This window comes from Hemiscyllium ocellatum, chromosome 22 (assembly GCF_020745735.1).
Source record: "Hemiscyllium ocellatum isolate sHemOce1 chromosome 22, sHemOce1.pat.X.cur, whole genome shotgun sequence".
NCBI lineage: Eukaryota > Metazoa > Chordata > Chondrichthyes > Orectolobiformes > Hemiscylliidae > Hemiscyllium > Hemiscyllium ocellatum.
In genome coordinates this window covers 25,104,438-25,120,642 of record NC_083422.1, presented here as the reverse complement: position 1 = coordinate 25,120,642, position 16,205 = coordinate 25,104,438, and the positions used below count along the sequence as shown (strand labels likewise).

Genomic DNA, 16,205 nt, shown 5'->3' with positions numbered 1-16,205 from the left:
GTTAAAAGGAGGAAAAAAGGTGAATCAGTCACGCAAAAGGGAGCATACTAGCCCGGGAGTCTGACCACTTCCTACCTTGCCGCCTCTGCTATTTTGTAATATAATTATTGTAATATGTTTCTTCAAATCTGAGACTCCGTTTTTTTTCCCCACTGTATTTTCCCACGATTCTTGCCAAATATTGTCAGTTGCTCACTGGGAAAATGGTGTTTTCTTTTAAAAGTACAGTTCCCATAGCAATTAAAATCTAAAGAAATTGAGACTCCACACCTAATATTCTGTTAAAAACCTGGTTATACTAGTGGGAAACAAATCTTAACTTTAGGTTAAATAAATTAACTGAAGTACAAAGTTTTTGCATTGTTCCATACATTTCAAGGGTGTGAATATACTGGAGTAGTGCAACTTCTAATAAGAACAGGTCCCATTTGGGCAGCAACTGACTGATTTACATATTTAACCCAGAAAACACAATGGTTGTTATCCACTTTAAAGTGCTGTTCACCCACTATTACTTCAACCTCAAAATCTGGGCCATTGCGTAACTTGCGTATATGTTATCTAATTCTGCCTCTTGAAAGTCTTTGGTTATTTTTTTGATATACGAGTAATGAAATTATCAATCTGGGAAGGATGGTCTTTATACAATGAAAAACTGTCAGTGTGATGGTCTAAGCCCTGTAATAGTGCCTTTAGTTTTTCAATGATTGGATCTCAATAAGCTTTGTACACCAACTCTGGCGTTTCTAATGACAAACAGAATTGTCTAACTTGTTACAAAATTAATTCAATATTAACAAAAACTCTAAGTGAAATATAATCATACAATGTTTTTATTTTTATGTTGCAAGCATTTAAAGCAAATTATTAGACAAATGTCCATGTGGATTACAAGCATTAAACATACAACATAACATGGTGCAAAATTTGACATATTAGCTTGTCACCTCAATAGTTCAAATCAAAGAACAGTGAAAGCACCATTAATCACATTCCAATTATGTATTTTTCCAATTACAGATCCCACCACTTCATATGTGCATGTTTAAATCAGAGTTGTTTAAATCAAAGTTGCTTATATTAGCCAAAGAACAATGCTATCCATTTTCATTAACAACAGTTTCACAGCTTTTTGTAATAACATTTTGGATACTCTACTTCAAACAGAACCAACAATGATTAGATCACATTTCATTCAGGTGCACTGAATGTAACAGAAGTCTTACTCTCACAGATTTTATTGCCTTTAAACTTCAATTGTTTGTACAATTTAAAAGAGCATCACCAAAGATACCACCACATGCTTCCAAATTTCTCTTTCTTTCTTATTCATGTATTCCATGTACCACATTGATGACTTTGGCCTTAATCTAGCAAAATAGTAAAGATTAAGAAAGCTGACCTACCCTAAAAAGCAGCACTGAAATTTTATTGATTCTCCTCATGGGAGTCTTTAAAACTGTAAAATACAAATTCTGCTCTGCAGCCACTCAAGGCCAACTAACTGGAATTGAAGTGATTTTTAATTTTATTAATGCTATCATGCCAGCCTAAGCATCTGGTAGAGAGGGTAAATCACATTTGCACATAAATGCCTGCTGTAAAAGGTTTGGACTATAATTACTAGACTTTTTAATGTGACAATGCTTCCGTGAAACACTGCCAACACAGCCTGCAAATGCTTCATTTATTATTTACATTGTATATATTTTCATATCTTTACCTAAAGAATTAATGCACCAGAATCGGAGTGAAATTCTGGGACCTCCAGTTATCCAACAGGCAGGTGGGTTACCCCCTAATGTAATGATCAAGATGTTTCACTGTAGGTTTGTTATTTTCACATATAGTCTAAACAAGCCTATAATCATACTAATTAGTACATTAAGTATTAAGCTACCTTTTAAAATTTCACATATGATCCAGTACATTTGTGGATGTAGTCATATCTTGGGATATATTTACTGTAATTTATCACTGAGACAAACACAAGTGTAATCAATGAAAAATTGTGCACTGAAATTAAATCAAGTAACTACACACAAAGTATACTTAATAAATTGGCTTTTAAAAGATTTAAAAACTTCATAAACAAAATTTTCAATTATTGATCTTGTCCCATTTAATGATTTCAAATGTAATGCCAAATCTCAACTTTTCAAACACCCCAAAGTTCAATTATAAGTGTCAGCTACATCATGCTTTAATTGCATGTATTTCAGTTCATTCACAGCTTTAACTAAATACTGTAAATCTGTCCTTTCTACATTTTCTTCATCACTAGAAATAACAATGGATCTCACACAATAGCTCCTTTTCATGATCAGTTACAATGTTTTAAAGAAGGAATTCTTCCCCATGATGGAACACTGAAGAAATATATAGAGAGCAGGATGAATGCCTACACATCCATCCCAGAGGGAAGATTAACCTAAAAATTGTCACACATCCAACTGTCTCAGCGATATGTTGAACTGTTATTCTTATCACTCAAAATTTCTCATTTATTCAGTCTCACTTCCATATAAAATATTTCACAACTCATGAAATGGTTGCCATGAAAATTAAATCCCAATGTCAATGATATTTGTGGTACATGAAAATTATTTTGAATAGATACAGTCTAACTAGGCAGAGAGGGGATGGGGCTAATCAATAAAGAACAGTCTTTGAAATTGTAATTATCACTTGGGGAGGAGCTACAGGAAAGGCGAACAGACCATTGCCAATGGCTGCTTTTGAAGATTTCTTCACAGGATCTGCCACATATCACAAGCATGCACCTTCACTTGGATATCCTTAAACAGCACTGGATGGGGTACTTAAGCGTCTGCCTATGTAGATTCTAAAAAGAATGATAAATTTATAGAAGAATTAGATGCATTCTGGGTAATTACAGCACTAGCCATGATCAGAAATGATTGCAATCAAAAACTTTCTAGCTATATAGAATATGGAGCACGTTTTGAGAAATTGACAAATAGTTAACGTTTTTTCCTGCTTTGATTTGAACTCATTATTATAAATGAATAATTAAAATAGAAGACGGATATTAGAAAATTACTTCCTGACAGGACCAATTTATTTTTGTTTTACAGTTTAGTAGCAAAGAGATGAAACGGTAGAAATGTGGTACTGGTTTTTTGATATCCACTGTAAATATGATTATAACTCTGAAGAATGGGTTACCACAGATCTGCTATGGGACATAGATGGGTTGTACAGCCATTGCCAACAGACCAAAAGAAGTCAAGAAGCTGATCACGGCAGGGTACTTCACTGATTATTTTTTCAATTACAATTTAATTACTGAGTACCAAATTAAACTTTGAATTTGATAGTAGAAAATATTTGGATCACTCCAGTGAATAGATCCTGATGTAGTTCTGCAAGCTCTAACAAGCAATGATCAGATTGAATGAATACTTACCCCAAACCAATAGCTAACATGTGGGAGATGAGCAAGGAAGGTAGGAAGACTTTCAGAAATTCAGCTGAGAAAATGCCACCTTTTTTCATGACTCCAGTATTCCTCATACTCAGCGTGGCAGAACGCTTTGGGTGTTTAAACTGGAATTCCCTATTTCAGAACACATATCTTCATTAGTGGTAAAGTGTTAAAAATATGACAGTAACCTAAATGATGTACATTATAACAAAACTCAAGGCTTTTGGACCATCAAGATACTGGATTTTCTTATGGAACTTGCCGGTGTAATCTCACTTTCCTGCCTGTGCCAACCCACTATTTGAGGCAATTAACAAACTACTTCAAAATAATTTATGTTGTGTGTTCTGTAGCTTTTGGCAGAGCCACTATCTGTGTAAAGGGCTTTTTTAAAAATCAAATGTGTGTCAATGATATTTATGGCCACATCTTAAATTTATGTCCCATCAACATCATCTTGCTTAACAGAAATTATTGGCCTCACTAGAATGCTTTAAAATTCTGGACATCCCTATCAGATAGGATTGTTAACTCCCCAGGACTGTCCTAACTTTGCTCATTGTATATCTGTAGATCATGTTATTAAAAGCAATTGCATGACATACAGAAAAAGATGAATAATGAATTATAAGCAACAGCGTACTTACTTTGGGGGGATATTTTCAGGCCTGCTTGACCAATCCCAGATCCAATCAGCATTTTTCTTCATTATGTTTTCTACTTCTCTCTTTCTTTCAAGATAATCTTCTTCAGACTGAGTAAAGAGATAATGAAAATAGAATCGGCTGTAAAAATAACAATTTTCAGACTTGGATAAATTCATTACCTTCAGGTTACTTGATTATAGAAGCAAATGAATAACTGCTGAAAACAAAAGACAACTACTTGATGCTGAGGTCTTCAAACCTGGAGTCAAAATTCTACAGAGGATACAGTTATCTTCTAATTAACCCAAAGAGCTTATAAGCAGCTACAATCACCTGGATTCTCCTATGTTGACTACTTCCCATATGAAGTACTTCAACAAAACAGATTTTGATAATGAATTCCATTTCAATAGTTAAGTACAGTTAACTAATACACCGAGACTACCTGGCAGCAGTTTAATAAACATTCATTGGCTTAAACAACCTCCAGAAATTAATGATCTCAGCACAGTGCTGTAATCAAAACATTTATAATTCAAATAAATGATGATCCATCCATGAAGAACTTTTTAAAACCACAGTGCATGAAGGAATTTCAATCTTAAACAGGTCAAATTTATATAAAGCTCAAAAACAAACCGCTTCAATAGAAGTCATTTGCTATCAGTTTTATTATCGACTAATCTTGATCCATGAGACAGCTGGTTCTCTGCTCGAAAGCTTTGAGGAGAACAACCTTAGACAACTGAGGCCTGTATCAAACAGTAATGTTTGCTGACGTCAAACAAATTGTGCTAACAAATCATATTATTTTATGCCTGGAAAATGGCTATCAAGGTATCCCAGAATGAAACATAAAAGAGTCATTTACTAACCCATTTATTTTAACCTCCTCATAATGGGTTTAATTTAATGACTACGACAAACCCTCCAGGACAATTTAAGGCTCCAATGCAATTACAATGACCATCGGGCAAATCACTTTAGTACTAGGCTTCTGTCCCTTTCAAAATTAAAGGCCTGCTTCTATGAACTGTTGACTCTCTGAATCCTCATCCTTTGCACTGGAATTACATTTACCATCCAGTACTCTCAAATGCCATCCTTCTCCTGTCTTAACTCACGGCCCATGAGTGAAAATCTACTCTACCTAAAGTAATTTGATACATTACTCATATTTTGAAATCTATAATTTCAAAGTATATGCAAAACTTAATAATTAGAATGGTTTATAAAGAATCCATTCAGTCCATCTTTTAGAATAGATTCCCTACAGTATGAAACAGGCCATTTGGCCCAAGTCTACACTGACCCTCTGAAGAATGACCTACCCATTCCCCTAACCTATATTTACCCCTGATTAATGCACATAACACAAGGGGAAATTTAGCATGGCCAATTCACCTGACCTGCACAACATTGTGCTTGTGGGGGGAAACCGGAGCACCCGGAGGAAACCCACACAGACACAGGAGAATGTGCAAATGCCACATCCCCATCTTCTCCCAACAGTCCTATACGTTCTAACTTTTTAGGCATCCAGGCGCATATTTCTGTACAAATATTTCCTTTCATCTATCTCTTGATAATGGATTATTTCATGTTGACTGTTCTCCTGAATTTTTGGCTAATTTATTTAATGCACCTAATTTCACTTTTTAAAAAGGTGTTGAGAAAAGAAAAATAAGGGTTATGCAAAACTTGTGCAGAATCAATATAGCACATGCGCAAGTGCTGACACTGTATACTTTTACCTGATTAGTGTCATTAGATCACTTTTTTCTAAGCTCACTCTTAACAGTTTTAATGATGACAATGTCTCTTTAACTTTGACCCCTTCTTTTGCAATGGCTACAGTTAAAAACACAACTGAATAGCTAGTACATATTTGCAACACCTTGCAAAAACCTTGCAAACGTGTGCACTTTGCTTTTCATTATAAATTCCAATGCTCATATTTAAAACAAAAATGGCCCAAGCAAAATTGTCTCACTATAATTATCTGCTCCTATTATCATACACTTTGCCATCTCTTCATCTTCAAAATGTTTGTGATTTTTGCAAATTGTGTTTTATTAGGACTGTCAATTTACTTTCCTTATAGCTACAGTTGACTCATTTTATTATACAGATTTCCACTGTGAATGGAGGATTAATTTTCTAAGTTTATAATACTAATGCTAAGTTATTATTGTGCAAATAATGACAAAAAAATTTTAAAGGATTAAAAGACATCATGTGCAGTCTGGAATTTTTTCCCTGGAAGTAACACAAGAAAGGCAGAATGTTCTTTATAATCTTTTAAAGAATAAACAGACTAAGTATAAAGAACATAATTATGTAGTTATGAATGTTATAAGCCTTACTGGTTATGTCAGCTGTACTTCATCATCTATTTGTCAACAGTGTTAGCTACTTGCAAGTTCACAAATTGATTAAAATCTTATCAAAATAACCTTCAATGAAAACATGAACAATTCTATTGCAGGTGCATGTGACATGTGATTGATCAAATACTTTACTCAATTTCTCATACCTGTGAGCTGTTTTTCTCTCCATTGCTATGTGTATCTATTTCTGAATTGCAGCGAGGCTGCTGAGGAGTCAACGAACGTGGAGGGCTACAAGCAATAAAAGGAAACAAATCAAAATTGCAAATTATACCAAAACTATCAGCTGTCCTCTTTCATTCATGACTACTGGAACAAATAATATTTTTCTCAACAACTCAAGAATGCCTGCTATTCACTGATACTGCTGAGAGTTGGATTCTACACCTTTAGGAAAACTCTTGATTTTTATTGTATTAATGATATGCAATGATACTTAAGCAAATTTAATTAAGGTAAGATGTCATTTGTCAGCTAACCAACCAGGAAATAAAGATGAAATCGTATTCTAGAGATGACATTTAATCGTGTTATACAGTGGACAACCTATATAAATTTGGAGAGAATGAGATAGATTTTGGCTTCTTGAATCCAGGTGAAAATAACAGTGCAGATATCTTATCAATCATGTGCATACATTCTGCAACTTTTTTTTATTATTTCCTCTTGTAATTAAAGCATTTTTGTCATGAGCTGGTTTTGTTTGTTCCAAAATTATACTTTATTCATAAAAAAATCCATATACATTCATAGGAGCCAAAGCAGATTTTTACAATCTTTGTGCATCAAGAAAAACAAACATTGGATCACTAACCTGGGTACATTTTACTTAAAAGTATACACAAATTAGAAAGGTTATATCGAACACAGGCTTTGCCGACAGGCACATTGAGAAGAGCCATAAGTAACTTAGGCTGGAGTTTATTTTTTATTATATAATATCTGAAACTTTTGTTTGAAAGCCCTGTTTACTCACTTTCAACCAATCCCAATGAATGAAGCCATACAAAATAGAAAAGAATTACTTTAAGTTAACTTTTAAAATTCTAAGCAGCACTTCTCAATGAATTTACAGAAAGTTTCCATTTTCACTAACTTTACAAATTGGCACAAGTGTCATCCCAGCCAACACCTGGCGTGTTTACTGTATGATTCATACAGGTGGTATTATCACAAAGTATAGAGCACAAATAAAACTCTCACTGTAAAAGAATTTCAGTACAATGCATTATTTAATGAAAATTAGTTGTCCCCAATATACAACGTGACACTCTCATACCTCAAAAACAGTGAGATTATTCCTACACCGCCACACAGTAAGATGGTTTTAATATGTGTATTAAAGCTCGCCCAGTCAGTTCAGCTGGATGGTCCACTTCCTTATGGTTTCTAAACTTAAATTCTGAACCACTTTTATCTCTTTCCTCATTCCAAAAGAGCAAGCAATGAATTCATAGGCATTGTTCGTACTGACAAGCAAACAGTGGCTGTGAAGCACAAGAGTAGGGTGAACTGACTAAGCCTAAACCTGTTCAGTTGTTTTTCTCTAGCTTTAATGATTAACGGAGAAGAAATTCCTTTGCATAGCACTGCAACCAAGACTTCTCAGCAGTAGAGAGCATTATAGGCCATTATTTGCATGGCCATGCTGCATCTTCCAAACAATATCAATGAGAAAGACCCATGTTGATAATGCTGGAATTGCTGCAAGTATGTGTTGTCTCTAAAAGTGGCAGGATGCTAATGAATTTAACCCTTAATGCATCTCTTTGGTTGCAAGGACATCACGAGCTCACTGTTTGGAGACTCATGTGGCCTGAACAAAATAAGAACAAAGGGTTGAGAGCAAAACAATACTTATAATTTTCCACATTTAACAATCAGATAAGCACTTTACTGTCAAGTCTGAAACACTTCATACAAAGTAATTCAGTCTACAATCTGACAACTCTAATGTCAGTCCATACTTGTACATTCAGTGAATTACCTACTCAATCCATCCTTGAGACTGCCAAGAGGAATGCTGTTAACACTTTTGTGATGTATTTTACACTAAACAAATTAATGCCATATTTAGTAGTTTTATCCTAGCATTGCCTTAAGTCCAGCTCTTAGAAGTAAAAGGAAAGTACATTAATCCACACACCGCTGGGTTCATAAAATGTCTAGCTTTTTAAACTGAGATGTGCAGCCTTGTGCAAAAACCAGAATATTCTCTTGCTGCCTTTTTGCATTTTTTGTTTTGAGTTCCTTTGCAACAAGTACTGATTTACTAATGGTTGCCATTTTCTTGCATTATTATTTATCGTTCAAGTATGAAACAAAACATTTGTTGTGGAATGAATTTGAGACATGATTATGGTCTTGTCCATGAAAACACACTAACTGGCAGCACTTGATCAACACTGACTAGTTTGCCTGTTAAATTATAAAGAGCTTCCTTACTTGCAGAAGAACTATTAGAATTTTTAGTATACAGGAAATATGTGGACAATGATCAAATAGCATGTGTGGAACAATTTCAACATTGTGTCATGTAGAAAATTTAGTAGACTCTTAGGTACAATTTTAGGCAAAAATCCCACAATTTACAAGTACTCAATAGTAAATGAACAACAGATGGGTCATGGATATGAAAATTAAACAGCTCACTGAAACATGTCAAGGCAACAACAAAAATCAAGGGTCTAGCAGTCCAATCTGCCCTCTGTGCAATAATACTGATGCGCTGACTTTCCAAATTATTTGCAAACCTGTGCATGGGAAAACAGTTAATCTGTCATGGCACAACATCAACTTTTATGCATAACTTATTGCTGCTCCTGAGGCACCTCCAACAGCATGCCCAAAGCAACAAGACAGTACTATCAGATGTCAGCAACAGGTGCCAGCTCCTCCTGGTGAACTGAATAGAGAAAGGATGCATAAAAAGGTATCATTGTGGATACTGGATTGGAGTGAAAAAAATCAAGATCACAAGGTGAAAAGCAGAAGTCCCTAATTTGCATACAGATTTTCTTTGTACCATTTATAACTAGGCTCCATCACATCAGAAAAGTGCTGTAATCGCAAGCTCACTGGAGAAAGTGAATGAAATAACAGATCTATGACTAGATGACATAAACAACCCAGTTTTTAAAATGAATGGGATAAAAAGCAAGAGGGGATTGAAAAAAATCTTCAACTTAAATTGTTCATTTTGTTCTCCAGCAATACTGAACTGACCGATTAACAGCTAGGTAGAGGAATTAAGAAGCAAAGAAAACTCTAAAGTAAATGGGCAAAAAAACTACACCAGTAGGTGATTTAATACAAATGTGGATACATTTTGAGCTCATTATTATATGCAAATAAACTAAGTAAGAACATTAAAAACCACAAGTAGGCCCTTAGCCGGTTCTGTCGCAGAATAAGATATTGAATTAATTCCACTTTCCTATTCTATCCTATTACCCTTCATACCCAAAAAAAATCAATCTTTGTTTTAATTTTTTTTATTTGATCATGGGATGTGGGCATCGCTCGGCAGGTCAACACTATTGCTCCTTCTAATTTTTTTTTGAGAAATTCTAGCAAAGTGTCTTCTTGAAATGCTGAGGTCCTTGGGATATAGAGAAACCCATGATGCTGTTTGAAAGTTTCAGAATTTTGACCCGATGACTGTGAAGGAATGGTGTTACAGTTCCATACCAGGATGGTGTATGATTTGGAGGTGAACCTGGAAGTAGTTGTGAGATCTTATACATCTACTGCACATGTCCTAGTTGGTAGGAGTCACACAGTTGGAAGATGCTGATACTAGAGGCTTGGTGAGTCACAGAAGTGCATCGTGTAGACAGTCCACACTGCTGCCACTGTGTTGATGGTGAAGGGAGTGGATGTTCAAGGTGATGGAAAGGAATGACAATCACGTGGGATGTTTTGTACTCAATGGTGTCAAGCTTAAGTTGTTAGAGCTGAAACCATCCAGGCAAGTGAACGGTATGCTGCCATAGAATTCACTTGTGTCTTGCAGTTCGTGGCCAGGCACTGGGGAGATAGGGGGAGAGCTTCACATTGACTTCAGGCTCCTTAATGTCAAGCTTAGTCAAAAGTGCCCTGATGTCAAGGGCAGTTACTCTAACCTCACCTCTGGACTTCAGCCCTCTTGCCCATGTTCAAACCAATGAGGAATTTGGGTCTGATATAATACTGTATTTACCCTTCTATATGCTGAGCGAAGTAATAAGAGCACATCTGGGTGAAGTGGCTTAGGAAAGGAATTTAGCAGCAAAGAGAGATGGGGAACAATGCCAGACATTTAAGAAAATAGTTCACAGCTCACAAAGATATAACAGTGATTCTAGGAAGGGGATAAGTTAACCATGGTTAACCAGGAAAGTTAAGGATAGCATTAAATAGAGTCATAGTCATAGAGACGTATAGCATGGAAACAGACCCTTTGGTCCAACCCGTCCATGCCGACCAGATATCCCAACCCAATCTAATCCCACCTGCCAGCACCCGGCCCATATCCCTCCAAATCCTTCTTATTCATATACCCATCTAATTGCCTTTTAAACATTGCAATTGTAAAATAAACATCACGATAAAGATTACTGGTAAGACAGGGGATTGGGAATGTTTAAAAACCAATAGAAAACATCAAAAAAGGTAATGGGGGAGGAGATAAACTTTGAGGGCAAACTTGCAAGCAATATCAAGATGAAGGTCTGCAGAATTTACAGGTAGTTTATGCAAGCAAGGAAAACCTCGGCAGATGAAATATAGTTTGGGAAAATATGAAGTTATGCACTTTGGTAGAAATAAAGAAATTAAATAGCAGGCGATTGCAATAAATTGCAGCACAGAGGAGTTTGGGAGTGCATGTGGACCAATCTAAAAAATTGGTATACAAGTTTAGCTGGTAATAGGGAAGGCAAATTAAATTTTGGCATTTAATTCAAAGGGAATGAAGTATAAAAATAGGAAGAAGGGCTTATGCCGAAAACGTCGATTCTCCTGCTCCTCGGATGCTGCCTGGCCTGCTGCGCTTTTCCAGCACCACACTTTTCAACTCTGGTCTCCAGTATCTGCAGTTCTCACTTTCTCCTAAAAATACGAAAGTCTTGCTAAAAATATACAAGGCAGTACCATTCCATGGAATACCCCATGAAGATACATTATATATAAGACTCAAGCTCTCAATGCACATTTCTTGCCACATTGCACAGAGAAGATATTTTAAGTTACAGATGATTATTTTGTGAAAAGGCTAATTAGAAGCAGAGCAGCCCATCTTTCCCATTTTGGATATTGTGCACTTCAGCACAGCTGACAGAATATCCAATCTGCAAACATAACTATTTAACAATATAAGCTAAATGTATTCATGACTTTAAGTTTGTCACAAAATTACGTATTGCATATACCTGTCACAGTGAGAACTTCCTCGGGAGCTGGTTCGGCCTGATTCATGTTGAGCATCTAGAAGTATTTTTTCCATTTCCCCATTGAGGATTGAAGCGGGTGCTGGAACCTGTTCCTGTGCTCCATTTTGTGTGCTGCTTTCATTGCTGCCATTGTTATTGTAGTGCAACTCTACCCAAGATCCTGAGTGGATTAAAAGTAAATTATTGTCAAATCCCTGTTTAAGTAGTCTGGGATTAAGTGACATCCCACAGTATTCTGGTATATGAACTCAATTGTTGTCAAGTTTCATTTTTACTCTTTACAAAGTCAACAATGTGCAGATGTCTTGTTATATCTAGGGTTGATGACACAAATAAGATGCAGGATTAACAGGATTCCATTAACAGTTCCACATTGGGGCAGAGGGAAGGGGAGATCTCAAAGAAAAAAAAATTAAACAATTAATGGTTACAAAAAACAAGATACACAACTGATTCCCCCAGTTCATCTTATGTTTCCTTCTTTGCTTCAGTCTTGTCGGTCATTATTGTATAACATTACATAATTTCACACAGGATATGCATGTTTATGCATCTAAGTTAGCATAAACTTTGGACCTGTAAATACATTTCTACAGTATTCTAAAAAGGCATCTTCTTGTAGCCTGAAGGTTTATTCATGATGTCGCCATGTTTAGATGATAAGCTGGTGACTCGCTCTGACCTCCAGTTCACTTTTACTTAAACAGCGGTTACAAATATGGCTCAGATAAGATGATGCAGCAAATCATTATTCATTTTGTACTTTTGCATTACAATTTATTCCTTGGTTACAAATTTGCTTAAAGAAGAGAATAAGTTGAATTTATTAAACTATATTGAAATAAAACTGTCTTAATATAAAAAACTGAACTCTCCTTTGTTTAAAGGACTTGCACTATATTCATTATGCAAACTATCAGTGCAGAAAAGAATATTTTCAGAAACTCTTCAAATTGAATTACTATCTAAAGATGAACTTTTATTCATAAAGTGTCCTGCTTTTTTTTTAAATCACAGAGCAGAGAAATAGCTGATCAATTTAAGTCAGAAGAAAAGAGCCTGAATTTTATGGGTCCCTTCAGAGTGCAGGGGTATACATTTGAGCACCATGACAACATTACTATGTCTGTCATCAGTCCGTTCCAATAGCTATTATTTCTACAACTGGGGAGGTGCCAGGCAACTCTGACAATATTGCTGTGCTTAGAAAAGCCAACATTGACTGCTCAGGCTGCCAGTAAAAGCTGGGAAGATTGTTTGAAGAGGAAAAGGAGAGTGCTACTCACCCTCTGAAGGTTTCCCTATGCACCTCTGCCCTGTCCATCTAGAGCCCACAACTGGCTTCAGCCATACCCCAGACTCACCTTGTTCTGTCTCATCCTTTTCAGGGGACCTACTGTAGTTCCAGCAATGTTCACCATATCTGGTAGTCCTACTCTCATAAGAGCACTGCCAGCCAATCTCAGAGGTGGGGCTTCCTCTCTGAATGAAAGTTCCACATCAAGCCAGATAAAACGATCATAAAATGCCTGCAAACAGGCTTACCTTGGCATAAAATTCAGCTCTGTAATTCTGTAAATAATGGAAACAATCTGGAAAGAGTGAGAATTTCCTACTATTTAGAGAGCCAGCATAGATTTGTAAAGGTTAGGTCGTGTCTGATGCAAGTTTTTAAAGAGGCCTCTTAAGTATTAATATAGGTTCTTTATTTGAATAAACAGAAGGTAGTTGATGAAGTTCCTCATAAAACAGTTACCTAGTGTTGATGATTGTGAAACTGAAGTCAAATTATTACTTTGTTAGGAAATTGTCTGAGCAGTAGGAGGCAGAGTATGAATATTGAGCAGGCACCTTAATTCAAAAGGATATAATTAATATATGCGCTCCACAATATTCTGGGTTGGGATCTCAACTGTGAGAGATATTTTTTGATTACTTAATGATGAGAGAGAAAGCCACATATTTAAAGTTTGGCAATAACAATAAACTTGCAATGTCACTTACAGTAGTGTAGTTGGAAGCTTAAAAACAAAATGACATATTGAAAGGCTAAATACATGAACAAATAGTTTCTTGAAAGCAGAGTCGCAGAAAGAAATGATAAAGAAGGACCTTTATTGGTCAGTGCATTGACTACAGCAGTTGGGATGTCTTGTTGCTGCTGTACAGGACATTGGTAAGGCCACTGTTGGAATACTGCATGCAATTCTGGTCTCCCGGATATAGGAAGGATTGTGAAACTTGAAAGGGTTAAGCAAAGATTTACAAAAGTGTTGCCATGGTTGGAGGGTTTGAGCTATGAGAGGCTGAATAGGCCAGGGTTTTTTTTTGCAGCACTGGAGGCTGAGGGATGACCTTATAGAAGCTTATAAATTCATGGAGGACATGAATATGGTGAATAGACAAAGGTCTTTTCCTTGGGATGAGCGAGTCCAAACTAGATGGCATAGGTTTAAGATGAGAGGGGGAAGACTTAAAAGGGACCTAAGGGACAACTTTTCCATGCAGAGGGTGGTGCATTATGGAATGAGTTGCCAGAGAAAGTGGTGGAGGCTGGTACTATTACAATATTTAAAAGGCATCTCGATGGGTATATGAAAAGGAAGGGTTTAGAGGGATATGGGCCAAATGCTGGCAAATGGGATTAGATTTATTGAGTTGAAAATGTGTTGCTGGTTAAAGCACAGCAGGTCAGGCAGCATCCAAGGAATAGGAAATTCGACGTTTCGGGCATAAGCCCTTCATCAGGAATGAGGAGAGGGTGCCAGGCAGGCTAAGATAAAAGGTAGGGAGGAGGGACTGGGGGAGGGGCGATGGAGACGTGATAGGTGGAAGGAGGTCAAGGCCGGAGTGGGGTGGGGGCGGAGAGGTTAGGAAGAAGATTGCAGGTTAGGAGGGCGGTGCTGAGTTGAGGGAACCGACTGAGACAAGGTGGGGGGAGGGGAAATGAGGAAACTGGAGAAATCCGAGTTCATCCCTTGTGGTTGGAGGGTTCCCAGGCGGAAGATGAGGCGCTCTTCCTCCAACCGTCGTGTTGTTATGTTTTGCCGGTGGAGGAGTCCAAGGACCTGCATGTCCTCGGTGGAGTGGGAGGGAGAGTTAAAGTGTTGAGCCACGGGGTGGTTGGGTTGGTTGGTCTGGGCATCCCTGAGGTGTTCTCTGAAGCGTTCCGCAAGTAAGCGGCCCGTCTCCCCAATGTAGAGGAGGCCACATCGGGTGCAGCGGCTGCAATAGATGGTGTGTGTGGAGGTACAGGTGAACTTGTGGCGGATGTGGAAGGATCCCTTGGGGCCTTGGAGGGAAGTGAGGGAGGAGGTGTGGGCGCAAGTTTTACATTTCCTGCGGTTGCAGGGGAAGGTGCCGGGAGTGGAGGTTGGGTTGGTGGGGGGTGTGGACCTGATGAGGGAGTCACAAAGTGAGTGGTCTTTGCAGAACGCTGATAGGGGAGGGGAGGGAAATATATCCCTGGTGGTGGGCTCCGTTTGGAGGTGGCGGAAATGACGGCAGATGATACGTTGTATGCGGAGGTTGGTGGGGTGGTAGGTGAGAACCAGTGGGGTTCTGTCCTGGTGGCGGTTGGAGGAGCGGGGCTCAAGGGCAGAGGAGCAGGAAGTGGAGGAGATGCGGTGGAGGGCATCGTTGATCACGTTTGGGGGAAATCTACGGTCCTTGAAGAAGGAGGCCATCTGGGCTGTGCAGTGTTGGAACTGGTCCTCCTGGGAGCAGATGCGGCGGAGACGAAGGAATTGGGAATATGGGATGGAGTTTTTACAGGGGGCAGGGTGGGAGGAGGTGTAGTCCAGATAGCTGTGGGAGTCAGTCGGTTTGTAGTAGATGTCTGTGTTGAGTCAGTCGCCTGAGATAGAGATGGAAAGGTCTAGGAAGGGGAGGGAGGAGTCTGAGACAGTCCAGGTGAATTTGAGGTCGGGATGGAAGGTGTTAGTAAAGTTGATGAACTGTTCAACCTCCTCGTGGGAGCACGAGGCAGCGCCGATACAGTCATCGATGTAGCTGAGGAAAAGGTGGGGGGTGGTGCCAGTGTAGTTGCGGAAGATGGACTGTTCCACATATCCTATGAAGAGACAGGCATAGCTGGGGCCCATGGCAACTCCTTTAGTTTGGAGGAAGTGGGAGGATTGAAAAGAGAAGTTATTCAGGGTGAGGACCAGTTCAGTCAGTCGAAGGAGGGTGTCAGTGGAAGGGTACTGGTTGGTGCGGCTGGAAAGGAAGAAGCGGAGGGCTTTGAGTCCTTCGTGATGGGGGATGGAGGTGTACAGGGACTGGATGT

At 38.1% G+C, this 16,205-nt stretch overlaps 1 protein-coding gene across 1 annotated transcript in view; it reads right to left on the bottom strand.

Annotated features, from left to right (window-relative positions):
* Positions 1 to 810: 810 nt before the first annotated feature.
* The window catches only part of bnip3 (BCL2 interacting protein 3), a 34,655-nt gene continuing 19,260 nt past the window's right edge, over positions 811 to 16,205 (bottom strand). The window contains exons 2-6 of the mRNA XM_060841947.1: positions 11,897 to 12,077; positions 6,632 to 6,716; positions 4,096 to 4,202; positions 3,431 to 3,580; positions 811 to 2,845 (exon numbers count right to left, since the gene is read on the bottom strand). Coding sequence (XP_060697930.1) covers positions 2,800 to 2,845; positions 3,431 to 3,580; positions 4,096 to 4,202; positions 6,632 to 6,716; positions 11,897 to 12,077 — 569 coding nt within the window. The 3' untranslated portion in view covers positions 811 to 2,799. The remainder of the gene's footprint in view (positions 2,846 to 3,430; positions 3,581 to 4,095; positions 4,203 to 6,631; positions 6,717 to 11,896; positions 12,078 to 16,205) is intronic.